Below are 24295 nucleotides of genomic sequence, written 5' to 3' on the forward strand. Positions count from 1 at the left end.
GACAATTTGCAGTCTAAAGTGATGAAAAAGAATGACTTCCTTATTTATTCTGCCTATCTTTTATTATGAATTAAATATTCAGAAATTGAAGTCTTTCTCATGCTGTTAGCATTTTACCCTTCTCTGACAATGTAATCCTGATACACTCATACTAGCATAAAGCTTTCTAATTTGGTCTTAAAGCTAAAACTCTGTTTTGTTATTCTACTCATGTCATTCTGCCCAGAACTATTCTGAAGAAAGCCATTTTAAAGCCAGTAAAGATGATTTGCTCTCTGAGAAGCATAATCTGCTGTGGCAACATTCTTCATTATGTAAGATAAACTACGTAAAAATCTGAAAATGAAATTAGACATTGGAGAGATGAACTTAAGGGTAACTAACTTCTGAACGTAGAGATAATTCAATTTTTGGTCTTACAGTAAGCTTTCTCATACATAGACTCGAAGCCAAGCTACATCCTGTGAATCTAAGCCTGGATCCTTTCTTGCTAGGTGGGTAAACTGTTCATTTGCAATGGCATTTGGGTGCATTCTCCTTTCCATCACATAATTTTAACAACAGAAATGGGCCAGAAAGTGATTTGTCTTTACATACATGTATCGGGAGTCTTGAAATGCTGATTAATTTTGGTCATAGCAACTGACCTCCCCAACAAAAGAACAGGAAGAACAGGAAAAAAAGCCAATCTTTTAATAAAGCATCTGTGATTAGACTGAATAAAGGCACCCAAACCTTTATTTGAAAAAAAAAAAAAAAAAAAAAACACCTAATGCAGCATGAAATAGAGCACATGTTTTTAATAAGCCCACCGAACATAGTGGAGCCTTTCCTCAACATTTAAAACCACAGAACCAGGCTCATAGAAGCTTGTCAGTGAGGACCTGTTGCCTGTCAACACAGCAGCATGCCAACACAAACTGCACCAGAGATAGGATTGGGTATGAACCCAGTAACTATTTTGGTGCTGTCTCTCAACGTAGACCATGGCAGCCTCTCAGCAGAGCAGAATGCACTTGCTGATGTCTTAAACTGCATGGACAGGGCAAATGCCTGTAAAATGAATAAGGCTTCCATTCACAAATGCTCTGACAGGTGAGCATCCATATTCTATCAACCTCCTACCAAACTTTGATCCCAACTGGACATGCACACTGAGTTGCAAAAGTCTCTGACCAGAGATTAGAGTGTCCTTCTGGTATATACTGCACACCTATCCAGTTAGGAAAAGTCATCATCCCACAGACCTTCCTATTGAACTCTCTATCACACAGGAGACTTACGAACACTTAAGCCACAGCTCCTTGTGGTGCACCTGGACCTCATTCCAAGATCACCAAAACAAATACTGCATAGCTCATCTTGTATTTCCATTTTTCTGTGGTGGTATTGAGGGATATTTTACATTCAAATGCTATCTGCTTTGCATTAATGAGAAGAAGAATAATTTGGTACGTTGTTACGTATTTTCAGCTGCCCTTGTGTTGATTTCACCCTGTGTGAATGTTCTTGCAGGGAAATATACCACTAGAAAAGACATGCATGAAAGGAAAAATTAGTTATACTGAGTTCCTTCTCCCTTCCTAGTCATATATCTGTCTTTACGCTTTCTGCAAAATAAACACATTGCCAATTGGCCACATGATAAAAAATAGAGAGAAATACTGAGTGAGAAAAAAAATAAATTTAGAAGATTAAAAAAAAAAAAAAAAAAAAAAGGGCAGCAAACAGAGTACACCACAATTCTTTCCTAATATTCTAAATTCTTTACCTCTCCTATCATATTTGTTAAGAACACAGCCGCTGCTCCTGTACCTCCTTGCTAATTTATCATGCTACACCATGCTCCAGGACCAAGCTTCCCAGCTTGTCCAGATAAGGCATGTATCTGTATCAGCACATGCCCAGTCATAATTCTGTGCCACGAAAACCCTCATAGCAGGGAATGGAGGTGTGAACAAGTTGGTTCACATGGATGTAAGAATTCAGGAGTCCAGTCATATGGACAAGTACAAACTGTAGGCTGGCTGCCCAAGAACAGTTTATTTTCTGCTTTATTTTCCAATTCCCCAGTCATCTTTATACTTTAATATATATCTACATATGCAAACATCTGCATATATATACACACATATACATATATACAAGCATATGTATAATCTTTTCATGTTTGTACCTACATTATCCTCAAATAAACAATTAAGCTTCACTTATTATCTACTTATTATATAAAACATTAGTTATAAGTTTTGATAGATTCAATTACATCTCTTTTTAAATAAATTCATGAAAGTATTTTTATATATCATTGCTATTAATCTTAGTTGAATATTCAGCCTTAATTGAATTAATATTTAACAGACTTCTGCAATCTGTCCAAGTATTTTTGCTGCAGACCAATTTCTTTCTGCTGCAGCAGCTGAAGCAGGCATTTCTTGAAGAATGAGAAACTGACAAAATTAGACAACAGAATATTAGATCACATCCTTATAAAATACACCTGAAACATGCAAACATACCTACATAACTGGAAAGTTCTTAATGTAAATATCCCTATCCTGCAAATAATCCCTGTTCAATCTTTAGTCAAACTCCAGTCATTCAACAAAGCTTATAATGATCTCAAAAATCAATATTTTCTTTCAGAGAAAGTGGATGAGGAATCAGGTGATGAAACAGAAATGCTGAAATAAAGACAATAAATCAAGAATTTTAGAAATAATGCATACCACTTAAATAAATCCCTTTGCATTTTTTTCCATTTTGCCAAAACCTATTTTTCAATTATTTTTCAATTAGATATAATTTTTTTTATATCCAGGAGTACAAAATTTATCGTCAGACAAAAGCCAGTATATTGCAAGCCACAGAAACATCTTTTGTCCTGGAATGACTTATTACTTTATCAATGCATGGATATTGGAAAAACAACATCTCAATTTTCTGTCAATATGGATTCCATCAAGACCACAAACTGATTTACGTCCAGTTTGCTTAAGCATTCTCTGACCTAATTCCACCAAGCGTTATGTCTCCATAATGTGCCTTGTAGACACTCCCGTCCTTACAGGCAAATTTGGGGTTCCCCTCATTCACATCACATCAAATGCCTGCAGAAGACTGAAGGAGCACAGCTACGTCTCTTAGCTGTTGCAGCTCTCTCTCTGCTTAAGCCCTGAGTCAACAGTCCCAAAGACTTTGACCAACTACTTCCAGGCCTCATCCAAAAGAGCTGCCTTGCTGCCATATTTCAGAGCTCTACCCTGCTCACAGTAGTCATTGAATCTTTGCAATAAAATCTCCTAATGCCCATATGCAGCAAGCATTTGCTGTTTACATAACCATTAGCCAATCTTTCCAGAAGATTTCTTTCTAGTATGCCATTTTTTTAGTTAGGTTACAAGGGCAAAAAAACAGAGGCCTGCAGGAATATGTTTTAATAGGCAAAAACTCAAACATGAAGTCACAGCCACAATTTTTTTCAGATGTGTTTTCACTGTAGTCATAGGGCAACAGAAAAAGCCATCTTTTCTGCTTTTGTGGTAAGACTTAGTTTAAATTTTCTTTTTCTCAAGCTGATTTTTACATTGAAAGTAAAATTTAATCAAGAAAGACGTAGTTACTACTGCTTTGTGGAGCTTTGGTTGACTGATTCAGACTTCCTTAAGTCATATGACAAATCAGTGGAATTAAGGATGACCAGTGTCCCTATCCAATCCCTCCATGCACTGCAGTGTTCACCCCAGCCTTAGCAAAACTGCTATTTAAGAACAAACTGGAAAAAAAAAAAAGGTCAGAGCCTATAGCAACCAAATGAATCAAAGAAATATGCAAATCTTTCCTTATTCCATATTCTTCTCAGCCTGCCACTACAATTATTAAATTACAGGGTATTAACAGAAACTAAATAAAGCACTCTGAAAAGATTAATTCTGAAGATGCAAAATTCAAATGCCAGATAGAGAGCATGCAATTAGGTTCTTAAATAATTCTTACCACATTTCATGCTAATATTAGTACTTCCAAAAAACAATAGGAAACTGCAATATTCCCAGAGACGCTCCATTGAAACAGCACAGTGATGCACAGAGAATGAATCTTGGTGAATTTTTATCTTTTGATGTTATGTACAAGTAACATTTATCTCCAGCTACAATAGTAAAAATAATTTTTGCTCTCTAGACAGAATTAATATTTATATGATGATACTAAGAAAAAAAAAATGTGGTTTTGTTTTCTGAACCAAGACAACAGCAAAGACGAAGCTGTTCTGCTCAGATTTTTTGGAGAGCTCAAATTAGCACAAACTTTTACTTAATTGGGCTCTTCAAGTAAGTATGCAGCAATGAGCATTAGTCTCTCCTCATTGCTTTTTAAAACCTTTATGTCTATCCAGGTCCCATAGCCTTACAGATTTTAATGGTCTTAATGAAGAAAAACAGCGTTGTTACTCAATTTGAGTTAAGCAGATCTCCATTCAGAATGACAATGTCTCCATTCACAATGCTATTGTTAGAAGTTGTATCATCCTTTTTATTTTAAACCTTGTTATCCAGGAGTTTTTAACTTGCCATTAATTTTTCTTCCTTGAATCTGAGGCAAATAAAGTTGATTGGCTGGATGGTCAGTCAGTCAGTCAATCTGTCTGTTATCTACACACACTTTCCACACGCCTGGCTGCACATATTGCTGATTGGCATAATAATCAATTCAGTGAGATATACCAGAGTATTACTTCATACAGCTCAAAATGACTGCTTTTTTAAAAAGTGGGGAGCTTGGCAAATAATTTATCTAGCCAAATTCACTTGGTGTTCTTACGACAAATAACCTCATTGAATATTTGCAGGTTTGCAGGACTAAGGTTTAAATAGTGGCTGCTGACTGCTTGTGGCTTTTTGCACGTACTAAATCTCCAGGACAAGATCTCACACAGAATAGGTAGATACAACAAAGTTGTCGTGAGCTAAGAGGACAGAGGACTTTTTTTTTTTTTTTTTTTTAACTTAGATATATGTGCAGAGGTCTAAATCTTTATGTTGAGATTGACATGTTTGACCAAGGAAGTCTATGTTAAACTGGTCTCCTCGTTTTTGCTGAGTGAAAACCATAGCATTTCAGGAGGAAGTGCAGGACCCAAGTAATATCTCTCACAGATCATCTTTCTTTTGAGGAAGCTCTTGCAAGCAGCCACAGAAAACAAACTTTTTACTGTACAAGGTCTGTGCACCCTCTCCACAGTCCTAAATATGCTATTCTCCTCTTTTCAAGTTAGAATTGCACTGGCCTCAAAGACAGGGGATCCTCTGTGATTGCAGATGTCTGATTAATTCCCCCAAAAGACATGAGCACATCTACAATATAGCTCAGCTTCCCACACTCCCACAGGATTTAGTTAAGCTAACCCAAACATCCCATCTGTCTTTCATGTGATTGGAATGCAAAGATCTTTTTACTTTTACAAATCTGATCTCACTATTGTTGCTCCTACATACTAATGGTGCTAGAACAGCTGCCTTGGATTTAAAACTCTTTCTCTTCCATGCACTGTAATGGTAAATACAAAAGCTATTTTCTACTTTCTAAGTTATGTAATCCAAACAGGAGTTGCACGTTACCTGGAGTCAGCATGACAAAAAATACTTGCCGTATGGTACAGAGTTTGCAATAACATACACAAAAAAAAAAAAAAAACTGTCTAGAACAACAATGAAATTCGGGTGTTAGCTGAGAATCCTTAGCCATGCAAGTTTCAGAGGAAACATCATCATAATGAAAATAAAATTATTGCTTTATAAAAGCTGGACCAACTGCTTGGAAAAATTGGAAGGTGAGAGGAACAGATGGTTCACTCTCAGATCAGGGAAGACTGAAGGGAGACAGTAAGACTTAGAGCAAGCGAAAAAATTAATATCTGAACACTCCTTTCCTTTTCTCCTTTTCCTTCCCCTCCTCCTCTCTCCAAGGAACTAAGTAATGAAAGTTTGAAATAACTTATATCACTGTGAAAGTAACTGAAAGAGTATCAAGAGCTGGAGAAAAAGTTCTTAGCCCTTGAAATCCTGCATTCATGGAGTCATGCTTGAGTGAGGAGGGGAAAAAAAATCAATCTCTGGAAGGAAATAATTATACATCAATTAAGGCTCAATCCCTGCTCTGGACCTAACATCAAAAGTCAAAATACATGCAGACTTACGTATTCTCCATTTAAGATGCACATGACATTGAGATTTAAATAATCTCTTCCCTGAGAAGCATTCTAAATACCAGCTAGCAAATGCATCAGTTGTTTCATAACAGTGTTTCAGTACACATAGCTGTATGCAAATTTCTATGAAGATGAATGATTTAATTTTCTAATCAGAAACTTTTAACGCTTTTTCTTGCTCTAAAAGGTTAGCATTGTAAGACCACCAATACAGAAGAGAGAGTTTCCTGTTTACTAGCCGGCAGTGCTGACATGCACTTTGAGCTTTCCAGCTATGTCACCATCTGTTGGCAACATACAGGTCCTGTTAAGTTAAAAGATGGACCCAACTGAGCTGGGGAAAACCATAACTGCTTCCAGATATCAAGCTGGTATTTCCTGGAAAGATAACGCCTCACCTGTTCACTATAGTTCTTGGAGCTTCCAATAGGGCTTACAGACATCATTTTCACAATAACCAAAAGAAAACAGCCGAGCGAGTATTATAACTTTGCCACTACATTACTAACTGTAGCATGTTAATCAAGACAGTTAATATTTTTATTAAATATGGTAATTGCTAGAGACTATTCAAGGGAACAAATGCAGTACACGAATAAGTCCCGCAGCAATGACTATAGGGGAAAAAATTCCTCGAACAAATGAAATCCTATTTTCTTAATGTTTTGACTAGAAACTCGCTAATGCTTAGCACTTTCTTATACTATGGACAGTGTCTTATTAACTCGTATGCCTATTAATCCCAGGGCCTGGCCTTAGGCGATGTAGCAATGAAAATAACCACAAGTGTGCAGCTTTCTATCTTTCTATGGACAATTTGTCACATGCACCAGATATTACTGAGAGATCATCAGGAACTCACCAATCAGAACACTAAGATCACTGGTTCAAGATTCATGTTTCGAATAAAACCCTCTGAAATGTCCTTCCTGTTAATTAAGTAAGGAGTTTGCTAAGCAACAGCTTCAGCATTTCTTTTCGTGATTGAAAGCCTGATAATAACTACAAATGCTAGAAACTGGGATGTAGAAGATATTCACCAAGCTAATTCCTTTTGTGTTCAAAATCTTCATTGGCATAAAGTAAAACAGACAAAAGTAATGCTTTGCCTATAGGATTTAAAAGCAAACAACAGGATATTTTAGCAGGATTACAGTGTGTAGTCTTCGCTTATTTCAGATATAAGATATTCACTAAATATTTTGTATATCTTTAAACAACTTAATTATCAAACATTAGAGTAAAACAACAAACATTTATGAAAAGTGGTACAATAAACAGAGGAGGCAAAAAGAATATACATGTGTAATAATAAACAGTAAATGTATTTCAAGAGCCAAGAAAGTCAGATTTAAAGAATTTCTAGTTTCATGAAATATAACTGACTTATAGGATGTTAGAAATCCTGCCAATGGTTTTCACATTCTAAAGACTGCAAGCATGAATCACAGATTTGACTACTGAATTTCTTTGACTTTTTACATAAAGCTATATTTGTGATCAATTAATTAAAAGAGTGTTTTAAAAAACAAAAAGCCTCTCAGGTACATCATACAAGACTCGCTTTGTTAGAATTGCAGGAAAACAGCAAGGTATCTCCCTATATATATATATGGAAATGGGAAACAGTAATTGTAAATTAAAAAAAAAAAAAAAAATCTGTTATTCAGATTCACCATTCCAAACATCGTGGTCTTCATCTATAACATTACAGTTTTGTTTTCAAATGGATTTGATTTTATGTTCTTACATAATTCCCAAAAGAATGTGAACTACAGGGGTTTTTTTTGTTTGCTTTTTGCTGTGGAATTCCAAAGCTTTTAAGTTACTGAAATTGTAAGTCTGTGTATATTTGCTGTACATGTAATGCAGTTCACTTGTCTCTTTGAGGCAATTTTGGTCTTCTGAAGTCACGGTTTTATTGCAACCACTGAAGTCAAATCTAAGTGCCTTTTACAATTTCTTCTGCTATCTACCTTGGGCAGGGAAAAATGTTAGCAAATCAGTTGAATCATTGATTGTATACATATGCCATTAAACACCAAAATTTGGACTTAAAATTTCCTTTCACATGTATTCTTTTAGCACAGAGACTGAAGTATAAGATGATCTCCCTATTCTACTCGTTCTTCACGAGGAACTGCATTCATTCTATTATTTTATTTATATGAGTAATGAAACCCTCATTCAAGCGGACTCTCAAAGTGTAGGTAAGATATATGAAAAAATATACATATTTTTCAAGTATTTCTAATGCATTGGGCAAGTCCATCCTGTTCAAGAAATGAACTTAATGCTATATTTCTGAAACTGATACTACCTACCCTGTTTTTTTTTCAAGCAAAAATTATTTTCTCTTATTTTTTATAGGACAGATCTAACTGTCTATCTGCATCTAACTGTTGGGACACAAAATGTTTCCAGAGCATTTGCAGAGTTAGATTTATTGTTCTGCCACAAAATCATCAGCAATTTTTCCGAAACATTTGAATTCCTAATTTAAGAGTAGAATTCCAGTTAGGTTCACACTGGAATTATTTATGATCTCTTTATAAGATCCTTGCAGCTATTTAAGACATGTTTGGGTTTATAAATTCTCTAACAAAGGGTAACTTGATTCTGTATTGCAATTAAGACTCATGTTCTTAGTCTACTAGAACACATGAGTAAGACAAACTCCATGTAATACTATAACTGCAAAGAAATATTTCTTTATGATACTATCCTCATTTTAATTCCTTAGAAAGTCATGATAAGTCATTCCTTAGAAAATGTCATGATAAGCAGCTAATGACAATCCAGTAATGAATTGTATTTAATATAAGACCAAATATTTTTGGCTGCTGTCTTAGATATTTTCAAAATTTATGTTGATACACAATGAAAGTGACAGGGTGATTAAATTTTTTTCTCTCCTATTTTGAAAGGTTTGAAATTTATATTTCAAATACATTGAAAGAAATTTGAGACTAACAAGAATCACTGAAAAATACTGACAATCTTTCACTCAGAAGATGCAGAAAGAAAGGATGATGACTAAAATAAAAATGTTTCCCAAATCCATTTCTGCTCTTTGTCTATTGTTCAGTGCAATAAAATAAACATTAATAGTTATATGTCTACAATGGTATTTGCTTATATGTGTACGTATTCAATTCTACTTCACATAATAAAATTACTTGTAATACTTATAATACAAACACATTATATTGCACTTGTATTCAAAACCTGAAAGAGAAGTGCTGTACTAAAATTAGTCCTTAGAATCTACAGTGAATTGTGCCTTACATTTGTGAAATATCAGTTTAATGCAGTAGATGCAGAACAGTTTAGAAATTATCCTGTATCTGCATTTCATGGATACTGAATAATCCTACCATACTTCAAAATGGTTCAAGCTTGACTTTGTGAATAATTTGAGTACTCTGTGGCATTTTTCTGTAATTCTATCTCGGGCTTCTCTCTGTATCTTTTAAGCAGACTTTCAGATGGCCATAATGCAAAGCCTATTTGAAAGTCAACATGTAGTTGTCACATGCTGTTGTTTGTGTTTCAGGGGGTCTACTTAATCACATTAGGAAACAGAAATAGAACCTTGAGATTTAATTGGTTAGTCACAAACATGCCTACAGGTCAAACAGAATCTAAACTCTGAAATGCAATAGATTAAACTTTTGAAAACTGAAACCACTCCTAGAGCCTCTTAAAAACAAAACTACACTCGAGTCAGCTTTTTTAAAGTTACTAGATGTATATCATTATTAAACATTCAACAACCCAAATGCCACATGAAAAATAAGGATTCATATATAGAATGGGCTGGAAAGGATCTGATATCTCTCTTTTACCTTCTTCTAAAGAAATTTCACATAATCTATTTTTTTCATGTCATAAAATAAAATTTTTCTTTTCTGAGGAGTCAAGCTGTTATTTTCAGGATTTTTAAAGAATTTTTAGGCTGAATTCTACTTCATATTATTTTGATAACTAACAGAGCTAAAGAAAATCTGCTATAATGTGAAATGCCAAGCAGCAAAAAAGCTACAGTTATCACCTTGAATGAGACATAAGAAACAATCATATTATGTAAAGCTTCTACAAACTCTTATGTTGATGAGTAGCTTTCCTGTCCTGATGCATACCCTGTAAGTATTTGCAAAATAAAGGCCTTGCAGTATAGTGCTTGATCTTTCCTTTGTAAGGCCAAGGGCTGAATTCCCATATTGCTTTTACAGACAGCTTTACCATCCCCCAAACTATAGCAACACACATACCACCAGACTAAGGCAGTGGAAGAAGAAGCTTTGCAGAAATGCAAGCAAGAAATATAAACATATAGTAGACGTTGCTAGCCTAGCCCACTGGGCATATATTGTTGGTCACAGCATGGATCTAACACTGTGGGGAATGTTTACAGCATGGGATATGGGGAACTATACTCACAAACAATCGTGAGAACAGTGTATTCATTCTTATGTGAAATGTATTGAAAATTGACCCTGTTGGGATGTAAATGAGGAACTGGATTGTTGTGGAAATTCTACTTGTTCATGTGCTTTTTAGATGTTGAATTTTCTTTTAAAGTGATCAAAAGTGTCTTTGAATCACAACAGTCAAAGATGGCAAAGACCACATATTGCTCCAATTCTGTTCTTCATGACATCTTGCAGAGATTAATGCTAAAAAGATATTAATAGAACTTTTTGTTCCTTTACCCCAAACTGACACCATATGAAAGCCTGCCATGATAGCTTCGCAGTATCATCTCTCTTTATTTTCGAAGCTATGCCATGTAAATTAAACTGGGAAAATCACATCAGAGCTAAAAGGAAGAGCCAATATGCACTACATACAGACATTTAAACACCTGCCATATCCTCCTTTGCTCAGGTAGTAAAATAATCATTCTACCCTGTGTAGCTTGAGTGCTTCAGCCTTCCATTTTGCCTTGCTTCCTCCCCATTTCTTTCTGTCCCATGGAACTGCTGAGTCCAAGTTTGCAAAGCTTCTTCTGAAGTACAGGATAAGTCTGAAAACAATATTATAGCACTTCCAATTGTTAGGATAAGGTACTTCCAGGGCTTTTTTATCACATTTTTGTCTAGCAGTGAAAGGAATTGGCAGATCTGAGCATTGCCAGGAAAGCAGCCCTAGCAGAGATTCCTTACACTTGTAACAATACTAGTGATGACTAAACAAGATGCTCTGGGCATACATCAGAATGTGGTATAGAATGGACTGATCTGAACTACCACTGAAGGGTCCCATTGACTCCTTGAGGCTGTGGTGGTAAACGCTAAGCTTCTAAATTAGTTTTTCAAGGAAAAGGCTTTCTTCAAAAATGCTTTACAATCTTACCGAGCCACTGAAATCATCCACACTAAGCCCACTGTTATGCTATCAATGTTGATATTTTAAAGTTATATTCAGGAAAACACAGTAGTGTTAATTTTTTATGGTATTGTTTCCTTACTGCAATAAAACATTGACAAAAATTTTACTTCACTAAAAATAAACAATCAAGCAAACATACAAACAAAAACATTGCAACGACAACAAAAAAACACCATGACGTCTTTGTTTCATAGAGGAATAAGACTTCCATAACAGATAAAGTTTAAAAAAAAAAAAAAAACTTAAAAAAAAAAAAAAAAAACCTGTCCTTCCTTTCAAGGAAATGTACCAGAGGCCTCAAAGAGAAAAGCTAAGTCACCATTAACAGTATTACACTGCTTAGTATTTAGTTCAAATTGTTCACAAAGCAAAATGAAAGTAATGCTCAATCATCCATACCATTATTTAAATAAGGAGCCTCTTTCCACCTAAAAGCAATTCAGAAAAGTGAGTTTGAAATATTATCCTATTTTCATACATTGCAATTGGGATATATGGAAAGCTGAAATGCTTGAAAAACTTACTGCAGTGATAAAATTGAATTTGAATTAAACCTTGATGCCGTGACTTTTTAATCAGTGAAGCAATCTGAATACAAAAGCTGGCAAATAAATTGAGTGGGAAGATGCATTTTTATACAGTTATTTTTCCAAGGGGAAACGAGTATTATCTTCCATTTTCCACTTAAAAAAATACAGTAAAGATTACTCATCCTTAAAAGAGATGTTAGCACACTACTTACTGGAAATGTAGGAGCAATAGTAGTTGATATAAGTGCAGAAGTCTTACAAAAACATGCCTTTTATGTCAATGACATGAACAAAACTATTGCATTTCAAAAAGTGTTTAAAAAAGCTTAATTTCTGCTTATTTAAGCATATGTAGAATTTTTATACTTAGATTAGAAGTTCACAGTACACTGCACTAGAGTCTGCAATTTACATACATAGCATAAATATATGCCTATGGGAACTTCTCTATTTGAATTTAATACAATCACAGTACAGGGATTATTTCTCTCAGATTAGATTTTATCCAGAGAGCAAAAGCCCTGCGTACAGATAAGTTGGGAAGTGGGTGAAGTGCTTCTCAGTATCCTGCCAAGAGCTTGACATATCTCAGGACATAGAAACAGACCCAGTAACTAAAAGGGGTGTATGAATCTTACAGTGTTTATAAGCATTAATGGTAAAACCCAATAAATTTGCAGTGCTATCCAGAACTAAAGCACTCATTGGTAGAGGAGTCTTTGAGATGCAGAAAGTCTTCCCTCAATAAACTAATCTCTTCTCAAGGCAACTACTGCATCTCTCTTGCCAACCAGTTTAATAACTGTTGTAACTCAAGAAGATGCAATACTCTGGTCATGGAGTAAAAAAGCCCTGCAGAGGTAGATCTTACCATATAGATAATAGTCTCGTTCAAAGATCTATTTTCGCCTCTTCTACTATTCTCATCTGCATTATAACCCAAGTCTGAAAAAGCAATATGCTACCAAGGAACTCAATGAGCACTTGAAAAGAGAGGCCATGATCTAGAATATTGACTAAGAGGAGAACATTTAAATACTTCAGGTCATGACAGACTTTGAAACTCTCACACAAACGGCATCTGTCTCCAAGTTTAAACCCGCTTTTCTGTATTAAAATCAATGAATTTATGACCATTTATAGCAGACAGGGATAGGGCTCAAAGAAAGTATAATTAGCATTTTTCAATGCCAGTTCAAGTGTTAATGAAACAACAGAAATGGGAAAAAGCTTTTGTAGGTTTGCCTTAAAAAATACTTGTAAAGATTAAAAAAAAAAAATCCTTCTATATTTCATTCTCAATCAAAGCCTTGCAGCTATTAGAGTCATGAATTATTACTTATGAAAACACAAACAGAATATTATACAGATAGAAAATCAGAGTTAGTTTAGTTGGTCCTACCACTTGAGGTTTGAAAATCTATAAGTTTTTTTTAATTTGTTTGCTTTGTACTGAATAACAATTTTTTCACAGCAGTTTCACAGAGTTGTCATAGAGAACCTTATGATAAATGACAGGAGAAAGACACTGTCTTGTTAAAACATCAAGGATGACTGCTTTAATTCCAAACCACTGCTCCTTTTCCAGTGCAAGAACACAGAACTTTGGGCAAGGAGTGGCTCACATTCTTCTCCTACTGCACTTATTTCTTCTCTCCATCCATCTTGTGATTTACATACACATTTTGAAAATAAACTGTGCTTGCAGAGCTCTTAAATTCCACTTATCTGTGCAACATACAGAGTGCTGTCTTTGGGTCTAGGAATGGGTTCAGAATCTAAATATACCATGGGAAATTCCCATGAATGCACGGGAAGAACCAACAAGATCCCGGCCTTCGGTTTCTAACATACAGTTTGGCTTCTATTACGAATAAAACCAAGGGGAAAGGCCAGAAGAAGTGTGAAACATGTATATTTACTACTTGGAACTTTAGTCTGATGATTTCTCTGGCTCCAAGCTTGTTTTGAAGCAAACTCTCCTTACTCCAAGATTAAAGAACCAAAACCAAACAGCCTGCTATACAACTCTTAGTTCTGTGGGGGTTTATAATGTGAGGTTTGGTGTTTTTTTTTCCACTTTTGCTGTCCTCATTGGCCCTTTCTTTTCTCAGTGGTATCATGCTCTGAGGCTCTCTAAGTATATCTCTTTAGACTTTTCAGTGCACTGTAGCCTTACCACTAGCACACCCAAAGAGATACACTCTAATATTTTCACCTCCCATCATTTACATAGGTGTCGTAAATTCTTTCTGTGCATCTAGATTCATTTTCTAGTGAATGTCTGCCTGCCTTGTTTGCCTTCAAAGGCTAAAGTAGCAGAAAATCAGTTTTGGCCTGAATTTAAACCTTCAAAAACATAACAAGAGAACATCCTCTTTATAACATTAATACACAGAAAAAACGTTACAAATTCTTATGCCCTGTTGCTTACTTCGCAGATTTTGTTGCAAACTCTTGCAAATCAGAGATTTTACTTGGTGATGCAGAAGATACAACACTGTTGTGCCTTTCATTGTGTTCACAACCTTCTGAGAGGCTGAAATTTTTACCTGATTTCTTGGATCCACCTCTTCCATCAATGAGAGGATGCAGCCATGGAAGTGGCACTGTAATTACATTCTTCACTTTTGCACCAAGAGGAGGAAACATTGTGAAAGCCATTTCAACTGCCTGATGCTTTTTGATGTTTCTTACAGCAGTAGCAGAAGCTGCAGAACAGAAAAAAGGATAATGATCAACATATTTTCCCTGATACTTATATGCAATTGGCACCCACAATAATAACATCTATAAATAGATTTCTTTTTATTACCTTGAACATACCACCATGAAACTGTGGACTTTCGTAAGACAAAAAGATTGAGATGTACGCAGATTTATTGGCTACAGGATATGATTACAAGCCAGGAGAAAGATGCCAGTTTGGAAAAATACAGTTAACTATTGTTCTAATACATCAACTGGTTTAATACACAGATATATATTCTATGACACTAACTAAATAATATGGCTCTGAGTAGAGCCCAGTGATAAGCATAACAAAAATTCTCACAGGCATGTAAAGCTTAATGGAAGATGTTTATTGATCACAAACTGTAGCACACCTTAAGTTAGACCAGAAAATTATATGGCAAAAAGCAATACTTAGTAACAGTACCCAAGTAAAAAACAGAAATAAGATTACAGAGATTCTTATCTCTTTTTTGACATGAATCCTCAACAACAGCTGAACACCATACATTTGAAAAAGTGGAACAATTCTGACTTGAAAAGCTTCAATTCTACAAGAGTGTCTTGTGCATGTACTAAACGCTGCATTCAGGAGATATGAGTCCTCATGAGATAAAGGAGCTCATGTATGGAGGGCTCACTTTCTTGGAAACTGTAGCCTGGTTCCTGGCTGCAGGAACAGCTAAAACAATGCAGATTTCTGATTTTTGTTTTTGTAGCAGCCATTAGAATAGCCTCTTTAGAAGTTTGTTTGACTATGGAGGAGAAGTTACTTTTCCTTCTGGTTAACACCAAATGCAACTTTTTTCCAGGATGCAGATACTGCCACTCACAGTTAGAGTAACTTTCATATCCTTCAGAAAAGTGCAATGAGCCAGAAGTCTTATAGTATGGTATTGTTAACAGTCCTGGTTATTAACCATTTGGGTCACATCTGAAACTCCATCTGTATGTGAAGGGGTCTACATTACAATAAATTTCAAGGCCCACTCAGCACTGAACTTTCCATGTTTTCCTGTTACAGTTCAATAAAATCACGTTGTGTTACATTCGTTTCCATGTAAAATAAAGTGAATGTCACATTTTTTTTGTCATACCATTTTTATTTAACACCTTTTTTCTATATCCATTAGTTTAAAAAGTTATAACAAGGCAAATCATTTATCAAAATGAAAAACGCTGTACTCCTTGAGCAAGGAAAAGGGGAGTCTAAATAGAATGTCCCTGTTCTTAAATTAATGGAACTATTTTACATTTAATATTTTCTCTTAAGGAGTTATGTAAGCACTCCAAGATCATTAATGAAGAAGTACAGAATCACAGTTTACAGTTGAAGGGCAAAACTGCTAAAAAAGCTTTTCAGACTTATGTCATTGAGTGTACAATATGTCATATAGTGTACAAAAATAAATGCAAGGATCATTGATCTATGGTATCATAATTAAACATCCAGAACTCATGACTTCGAAAGGATAGTAAAGTTCATTGAAATTTGACTTGAACATAAGCTGCAGGACTAATCAAGCAGATATACTAGGGAAGGCTCAGGTTTATAATCAAGTAGACCTTTCCTTTTAAGCAACAGCATCCTAAAACTAGATTTTCTGTTACTATTCCGGTTTTAAATAAGACTATTTGTTTCTTGTGTATGAAGATAATTCATCCATGTCAGATGAACTCATCAATTCACCTGTTGGTATTGTGATGTTTTACATTTCTATCCCCTAGAACCACTACAGCAGTTTGGCTGTCCATCATAAATCCGGCTCTCACTTGCCATCCAGATGCCAATACACACATTCTCAGCTTTCTGTCTAAAATATCTGATAGAATAAATTTATCAGGGCTTCCTTAAGCAACACGGTAACTGACTTTTTAAATGAGAAACACTGACACTGCAATGAAAGAAAATTCACAGAAATCAGACAGAATTCATCCCAGCGAGCTAATGGAACTTGCAGAAATAGTATTGGAGCCACTGGTTGCTATTCTTCAGAACTAATGGAGAACAGCCAAGGTTCCAGAGCTGGGAAATGACAAACCATACTACCTATCTTTACGGGATAAAAAAAAAAAATCCCACCAGCCTAATGGGGAACTACTGAACAGAGAATTCAAATTCAAGTTGCCTAGTTAGCTAGTCAGTTGGCCAAATTCCAAACTGTTGCAAAAGCATACTGAAACATGAGTAATAAATAGTATAATTAGAAACTGGAAAAGATGTACACCTACAATATAAATATTGTTGAACACAGGCCTCCTGCTTAGTTCTATGCTACCATTCAAACCCATTGTAGTACCACTCTGCCACAGACACTTCCATTTGTACCAACAATTAACAATAGTCAAATTTTATCAGACTTCAATACAGATAATCCTGTACCCTCTCACTGTTTCCCAATACTTGGGCAGAAAAACTTTATTTTGACAATGCCCCTTCATACCATTCATTTTTCAATATTAGACTGAATTTGTCAAATAGTAAGCTTTAAATTACATGCAAAGCATACTAAAAAAGACAACATATAATGAGATAGAACATAGGCCTATCACATTTGAGTCTACAAACTCATCAGTTATAAAAACATTTTAAGAAACAACTGCCAGGTTTCGATTTGCAGTGTTTTAGATCATTTCCCTGCCACTTACTGAAAGTTTCTCATGTTGAAAATCACATGATAATAATAGATTCCTCTTTTTTCCCAGAGGACATGGAAACTATAAATCAAAAAACTAAGAAACTCTTAGAACAGGCCAGGTTATTAAGAAAGATACACACAAAATATTTTCCTTCTCAATGTAGCCCTGAAGTACTTTGATAAATAACAAGTTAGTCTTTTTGGGAATGCGTCATTAGGTTCCCGAAAAAAAAACCAACAACAACAAAAAAAACCACATTACCTAAAGTATGGGGAAAGCATATAGTATATAATTTTGCATACTGCTGGATGAAACATTTCTGCACTTCTTAAAAGCAACCGAGGCATGAGCAAGGTCACAAACCAGAAGGAACACAGATTAAGGTAAGTTATTGATCGATGCAAATTCAATTAGACAGCGTTACGCTGATGCTAACTGGACTTCTTTTAGTCCATACTACAAAGAGTGAGTGAGCATTCTCTCTGTAAGAACTAAAGCATTCACTGTAATTCTATGCAACAAAAACAATGTTCACTGCTGGAATCAGGTTTGTATAATATGCCTCTAAAGTCACATTCAGCATGTTTTATTTACATGTTTCCTTACTGCTATTCAGAAATTTCCAAGTTGTTAAGATTCGTTTTGAAAACATCACTTGTTAGCTCTTGGGTACTCAAAGAAAATAGCTGAAAAGTGTAGGGGTCATTCACGCTTATGACTTACTTTTAATATTAGAGAATAATAATAATAATTCTTTTTAACATGAGAGAAAATAAAAATCTAGAATGTTTAAAGCTGATTAGAATGACCAAAAAAACAATAAAGAAAAGAACACACACTTGGTTTGTCTACCATTATGGCTGCATGCCTTTTGAAAAATGCAATGAATTATTTGTACCTATTGTTACGTGCTTCTTTTACTTTCATAGTTTTATCACTTTCTATTTTAGTTTTGCTTAGTATGTTGTATCTTTGATACTAGGAAATGCGATCCTTTTTTCTTTTCCTAACATAATTAGGTTTATTTCTGAATATTCACCTGTATCTTTTGAACTATGATTGCAATTCAATATAGGGTATTGCTATTTTTCACTAATAGCTGCAGTTATTCTACGTGATATTGGTTTCAGAGGTAAGAATGTAATCCGTACCTGGTACCTCACACCGCACATCACATCAGCCGCCCTTTTGTCTGACTGCTCCTCTACTGCTATTTGTCAATGGCAGCAAAATGGCATGGTATATTGCTGAGGTGGTTCAGCCTCTACTTCCATACCACCAACACCCACCTCCGACGTCTTGGCACAACAACATAATAAAATTGGAGGCATTACTTTTGGAGCAGGTTTTGTTTTGTTTGTTCGTTTTTAGAAGTAGTCACAGAATGAAGGACCCAAACCCAACAGTTTCTTGAGTGGACTGGAACATAAATCCAAGGAATCCACAGAATTCATGTAGTCCAGCACCAAATTGCAATAATTCATGTTTTTAAGAAAAGAGAGGGGGGGTGTGGGAGGTATTAGACTTCACGCTCAAAATGTGGACTTCTTTCCTTACAAAATTACGCTTTCAGTCTTTAAATCTCAAACAATGATTAAGTTTTCATTCAATGTGAAATGCCATGCAGAACTCTAAAATACGTTCTCATATTCCATACAATGAGATAGTTGGAACAGATATACAAAATGACTCTAAATGGATTGTGCTTTCGAAACTGTGTTAGAATAAACTCTACATTTATTTTCATCAACACTGCAGACTTGTCTCATTATCCAGATTCATATTTGTTTTCCAGAGGCTAGCTAATTCTCAAAATAGAGGAAATGCATTCATTACTCATTTAATATAGATATACGACAGTCTGAGGTCCAATAAAGCTTGTATTGCCTTCATTTTAGGATTGCTACATTAATAATAGGTGGCAGACTTGTAAGTTTGATATATGTATTTTCTCAAATGACTCTCAAAATTTTATAGAATATTATATATGTAACAACTGCATTCAGATGTGATTAGTAAGGTTGCAAAGTCAAGTAGTTAAGCATTATGGTCCCTTTTGCACGTGTTCTATGATATGGTCCTTAATTTCATGATCCACATGAGTCCTGTTGGCTTCACTGCATCAGGATCACAGTGTTCACCTTTTTCAGTGCATTATTCCAGGACTTCATTACCATACGGTACTCACATTCTGAACCAAAGATAGAGTAAGTGGTTTCATTGTGAGCTTTTCCACAAGACTCATCACAAGAGTTATCAAATGTTCGTAGATGCTAACAAATCTACTTTTGTAAGAAACCAAGGGAGGAACAGGTTTTATTCATGATCTTTTTACTACTTAGAGGCTAAGACACATAGGATCAGCTAAGTAGGTACCCAAAAATGCATGAAGAAGCCTAATCATTTTCCCTAACGTGCTAAAACACCACATTTCCAAGCAGGGAGGCTCTTTTGAAATTTCTTTTACAAGACTATCCTCATCACTAGCCATGCAAATACATTTTAAAATCTGACCAAAACATAATATAGAGAAGAGGCAGGCTTCTAATAGTAGACATGTCGTACCCCATTTTCAGAGCATTTTGCATTCTGTTTGTTTTAAACACAAGCTTTAAGCTGCAGCAGAAATCTAAGTTCTGAATCCTCAGCATTTTTGCAAATCAGTCATCAAGATCCCAAGTCAGGCATCCAAAAATACCAAATACCTCTGCAAACACTTTTACATAAATGAACCATCAGCAAAATCAAACTCTCATGAAGCTGCTGTGGGCTCAATTCGAATGCCTTAACTATGTAACTACACACTTTGTAGCTTGTGCAAAAAAACGGAGGAGTATTAACAGTGACCTTCTTTACCATCAACTGTGAATCTCTTGTGTATTGAAAGGGGCAGCAATTTCGTGCAAGTTTGTACATGATTGTGCAATAGAAAGACATTATGTATATACCTAGAGGCCAATTTGCAAATGCAGTGCACCTGATATGCATGTTAGAGATTACTTGTCTTTGCAACTCCAACAGGATTCTTCTAATGTTTTGAGGAGTTATTTTTTATGTTGCTTTTTTAAAAATTTTTTTTTCTAATAGATATATAACATTTAAGATATTAGAGAGCACAAACAGAAGAGAGGGGAAAAAAAAACCCCAAAATTTGCAACTGGCCATTATCATCGTTGCTACAAGAAGCTAGAATTCATGGCCTTAACTTTTTGACAGACATAATGAATTTTAAGGCTCCCACAGTCTTAAGGATAAAACTGCCCATAAACAATAACAAAATTCAACTCTCTCTCTAAACAGATAATGCCTTCTTAAGATAATCAACAATTATCTATTTACTTCTTTTTCTGCTTTCTTTTCTCCAGCATGTACGAGTTATTCTGAAATGAAGTCATATTTGTGGTAGTGATACAAAGTCAATAGAACTACCTCCATACCTGGAACCCAATCTAACATACAATATTTACACTCAGTCCATTGTCTATTTTTGTCTACTCCAAAAAAGATCACCCTAACTATCATATAAATTCTTGTATTACCTCAGACATGAGCTAGCTGGTTTTCTACAATTCTATAAGTGATAGTAATGAAGTATATTTCTACTAGCTAATGTAGCTCTAATACATTAAATCATCAAACTAAGATTTGTCATATAGAAGGGCTATACAAAACTTGAAGGACATAAAAGGACATTTTTCTTCCTATCTGCTTATCACACTCATTGCAGACATAAATGTACAAAAAAAAAAAAAAAAAAAAAGAAGAGTCATTGTCGAAAGTAATACAGACTCTTGAATGCTCTAATAAATTTCCAGTGTACTGGAAGGATACTTCAGTTGTTGGCTAACACAGAAACAGAGCATAATAAGTATATCTTCACCAATACTGAAATATGTGTAAGGACAATAAAACTATATATATTCTTTTGTTCAACATCTTTGATGGTGAACTATCATTTAGAAATAATACATAATAGCTCTATAATGTGTAATGTATAATTATGTAAATAATTAGTATAATCTTGAGATGAGATGAGGGCTATTAGCAGCAGTGGATACTCTGAACCTTGAACATTTAGTCAAAAAGACCAATGACATCCAATCAAACTTCTTTAAAATGAATTGCAACAAACAATGGTAGCACAGCTGCTATTAGAATTATAATTGAGTTTAGGAGGGAAACAGCAGCTGAATGCAATGCAGATAATTAAGGAGCAAGCTTTTGTTAACACTATCAGTAGGGTCATGATTCTGCAGATTGTGAACTTATTATGTCTGAACAAACTAATCTATTTTTATAACAGAGGTATATTTCTGCTTTTTATACCAATAAAGTATACTCTGGCTACAAGATAGCTGATCACTTATTTATTTCAAGTACCCATTTAGAGAAATAGTGAGCATTTACAAAATCTAAGATTACCATGGAAACCTCATTCTTTAATGCTGAGGATTATGGGAACAATTGATTGTACAATTGGGATGAGTAAATAACAAACCTCTGAATATGACGAAGACCATAGCTACTAAATTATATTAAATAATTACTCCCTTCTAGGCTAACAGACATTTTACTTCATCGCAGCCTTGAAAGGGAAGCAATATACATCCTGTGAGTGCATAATAAAAACATTTAGAAATATAACATTTAGGCTATACAGGCATGAAATGCATGTTCTTGTGGACTTAAAATTCTTAAGAAGTAGCCCTGGGACTGGGAATTACAAGTATAATCTAAAATTTCTATTTCCTATTGTGCGTTGACTAATCTTGGAACAAAAATTGCCCATGTGGACAAGACAAACAAACAAGTAACAGCAAAGCCACTCCAAGCTTGCAGCTTGGCAGCAAGCAGGCAATGCAAGATGCTTGACCACTGATAACCATGAGACCGGGTCCCAAAAATGGAAAAGAGATCGTTAAAATGCCAACAACATTACATCCTGTTAGCAATATTGTTTTTATAATATCATTTTACCATAATAACTGGTACTTCTTCAACAAACTAAAGAGCACAGGTCCACCAAAAATGTTATTATCACTGTTCGTACTAGTAATCCCTTCAACTCACATAGCACAGACTCAGGATCTTTGGTTTAAGACAACCCTGCTCATAACATAGGTCATTTCATTGGCAAAGCTAAATTTGTTAGGTACAAATGAGTAATCCTGCCTTGGAATCTCATTGACCTCAATGTGTAAATAAAGCAAGGAAAATGTGTCTGACAGGCAGCAAGCCACGACTGTGCTGCGTGCAGTAAAAACATTTATACGTCAAAAGTAATTTTAAAAATATGCTTTGATATTCTGACCTATTGAATGTTCTAATTTTGACCTACAACCTACTATAGCAGTGTAATAAAAATATTTTAAAAACATTTTAACATTATTAATCATTTGCTGGTGGCTAATCTATTCGTGTTTTTTTCTATTCCTAATTCTGAATATTCTAAAGTCTCATTTCACCTGAACGTGTCAAAAGTAAACAAAAGCTTTTCCTAATTTCCAGCTATTTCAACTGTTTCTTCAGGAATTCCATGTCCAGTTTGAAGATAGAAAAAGCTTAATTTGGTCATTATTACAGTAGAATTTAAGAGTGCTTCAGTTAAGATTCAAAAATGGTATTATTTCTGTCCCATTTCAGTTCCTTTTAAGGGAATCTGGAAAAGAACAGGTATTACCCCCCCAAAAAAAAAAAAAAAAAAAAAAAATTCCCTTCTGCTTATATGCACAAAATGTTCTCGTGTTTATACCTGATATCCTGGAATACTTCTTGGAAATGGACAATTTTTTCTTCAAAATTTTTCTATGTATTAAAGCTAAAGTGTAGCCAAATGAAGAAACAACCAATACATAATTTTAGGAATTCCATATTTTGAAAATATAAGTGTGAAAATAGCAAATGGACTAGCAGTTCCTTTCTGAACATTTCAGAGAATCAGCATGATTCAGACATGAATGAGGCAACGGCATACGAAATATGAAACCCCAGTAGTCAATCATAAATATATATTTTTGCATATTTTTATGGAATACTTGAAGGCTTTCTCCGAGATGACCAGATTTCCTTAAGAAAACAGCATTGGCAACCATTGTGCACTGTCCATACAAGGCAAGATATGTTTTTCTAATCAGCCTCTGTATGATCATGGTGCAATTTGTGCAGTAGCTTCAGGGATTTGCAGACCATAAGAAAATGAACAATATATTCATTTAGCAAGAAAATGTTTCCACTAATTTCAAGACTATTTTTGTGATTGTGATGTGTTTGTTGCTATGATCAACACTGAAGATGATGATGCAAAGCCGCAATCAACCTAGACTTGCACTTCTTTCACAGTCTTTAGATACCATTCTAATGTAATTCTGATAAATTTGAGCATTTGAGCACACGTGACCTGCTTGAAGACAAATTTGCTGCTTGCTGATCAAATAAATCAGTTCACTTTGATCATCTTTACAAATCCTTTCTTCTCCATTTTGTTATGGCTTTAAAACAGCATTTTTTATACTTCCTCAATAATGAAAATGATTTCAAATACCTTGAAAACTTTCTAGCATCTTCTCCACTGTACCATTATGAAAGGGGTAGAGTATTCAAAATGACATCTCTCAAAAATTCTCTTACGAAAATATCATCTACTTTTATATGATAGTCTGATTTGAAATGCAAACATTTCCTGTTTAAGTACAGTTTCGAAAAAATGAACATATTCCACAATAAGATTCAACAAAAGACAATTTTAGCAAAATTCTGGAATTTTAGTTTTCCTTATGCAATCATCATCTTT

General features: G+C 34.8%; 1 protein-coding gene across 1 annotated transcript in view; it reads right to left on the reverse strand.

Annotated features, from left to right (window-relative positions):
• IQCM (IQ motif containing M) overlaps positions 1-24295 on the reverse strand; it is a 111281-nt gene that overhangs the window by 6229 nt on the left and 80757 nt on the right. Inside the window, 1 exon segment of the mRNA XM_042870529.1 lies at positions 14685-14843. Coding sequence (XP_042726463.1) covers positions 14685-14843 — 159 coding nt within the window.

The sequence above is a fragment of the Lagopus leucura genome, unplaced genomic scaffold, assembly GCF_019238085.1.
Source record: "Lagopus leucura isolate 7727_CA_CO unplaced genomic scaffold, USGS_WTPT01 Super-Scaffold_100004, whole genome shotgun sequence".
NCBI classification, from domain to species: Eukaryota; Metazoa; Chordata; class Aves; order Galliformes; family Phasianidae; genus Lagopus; species Lagopus leucura.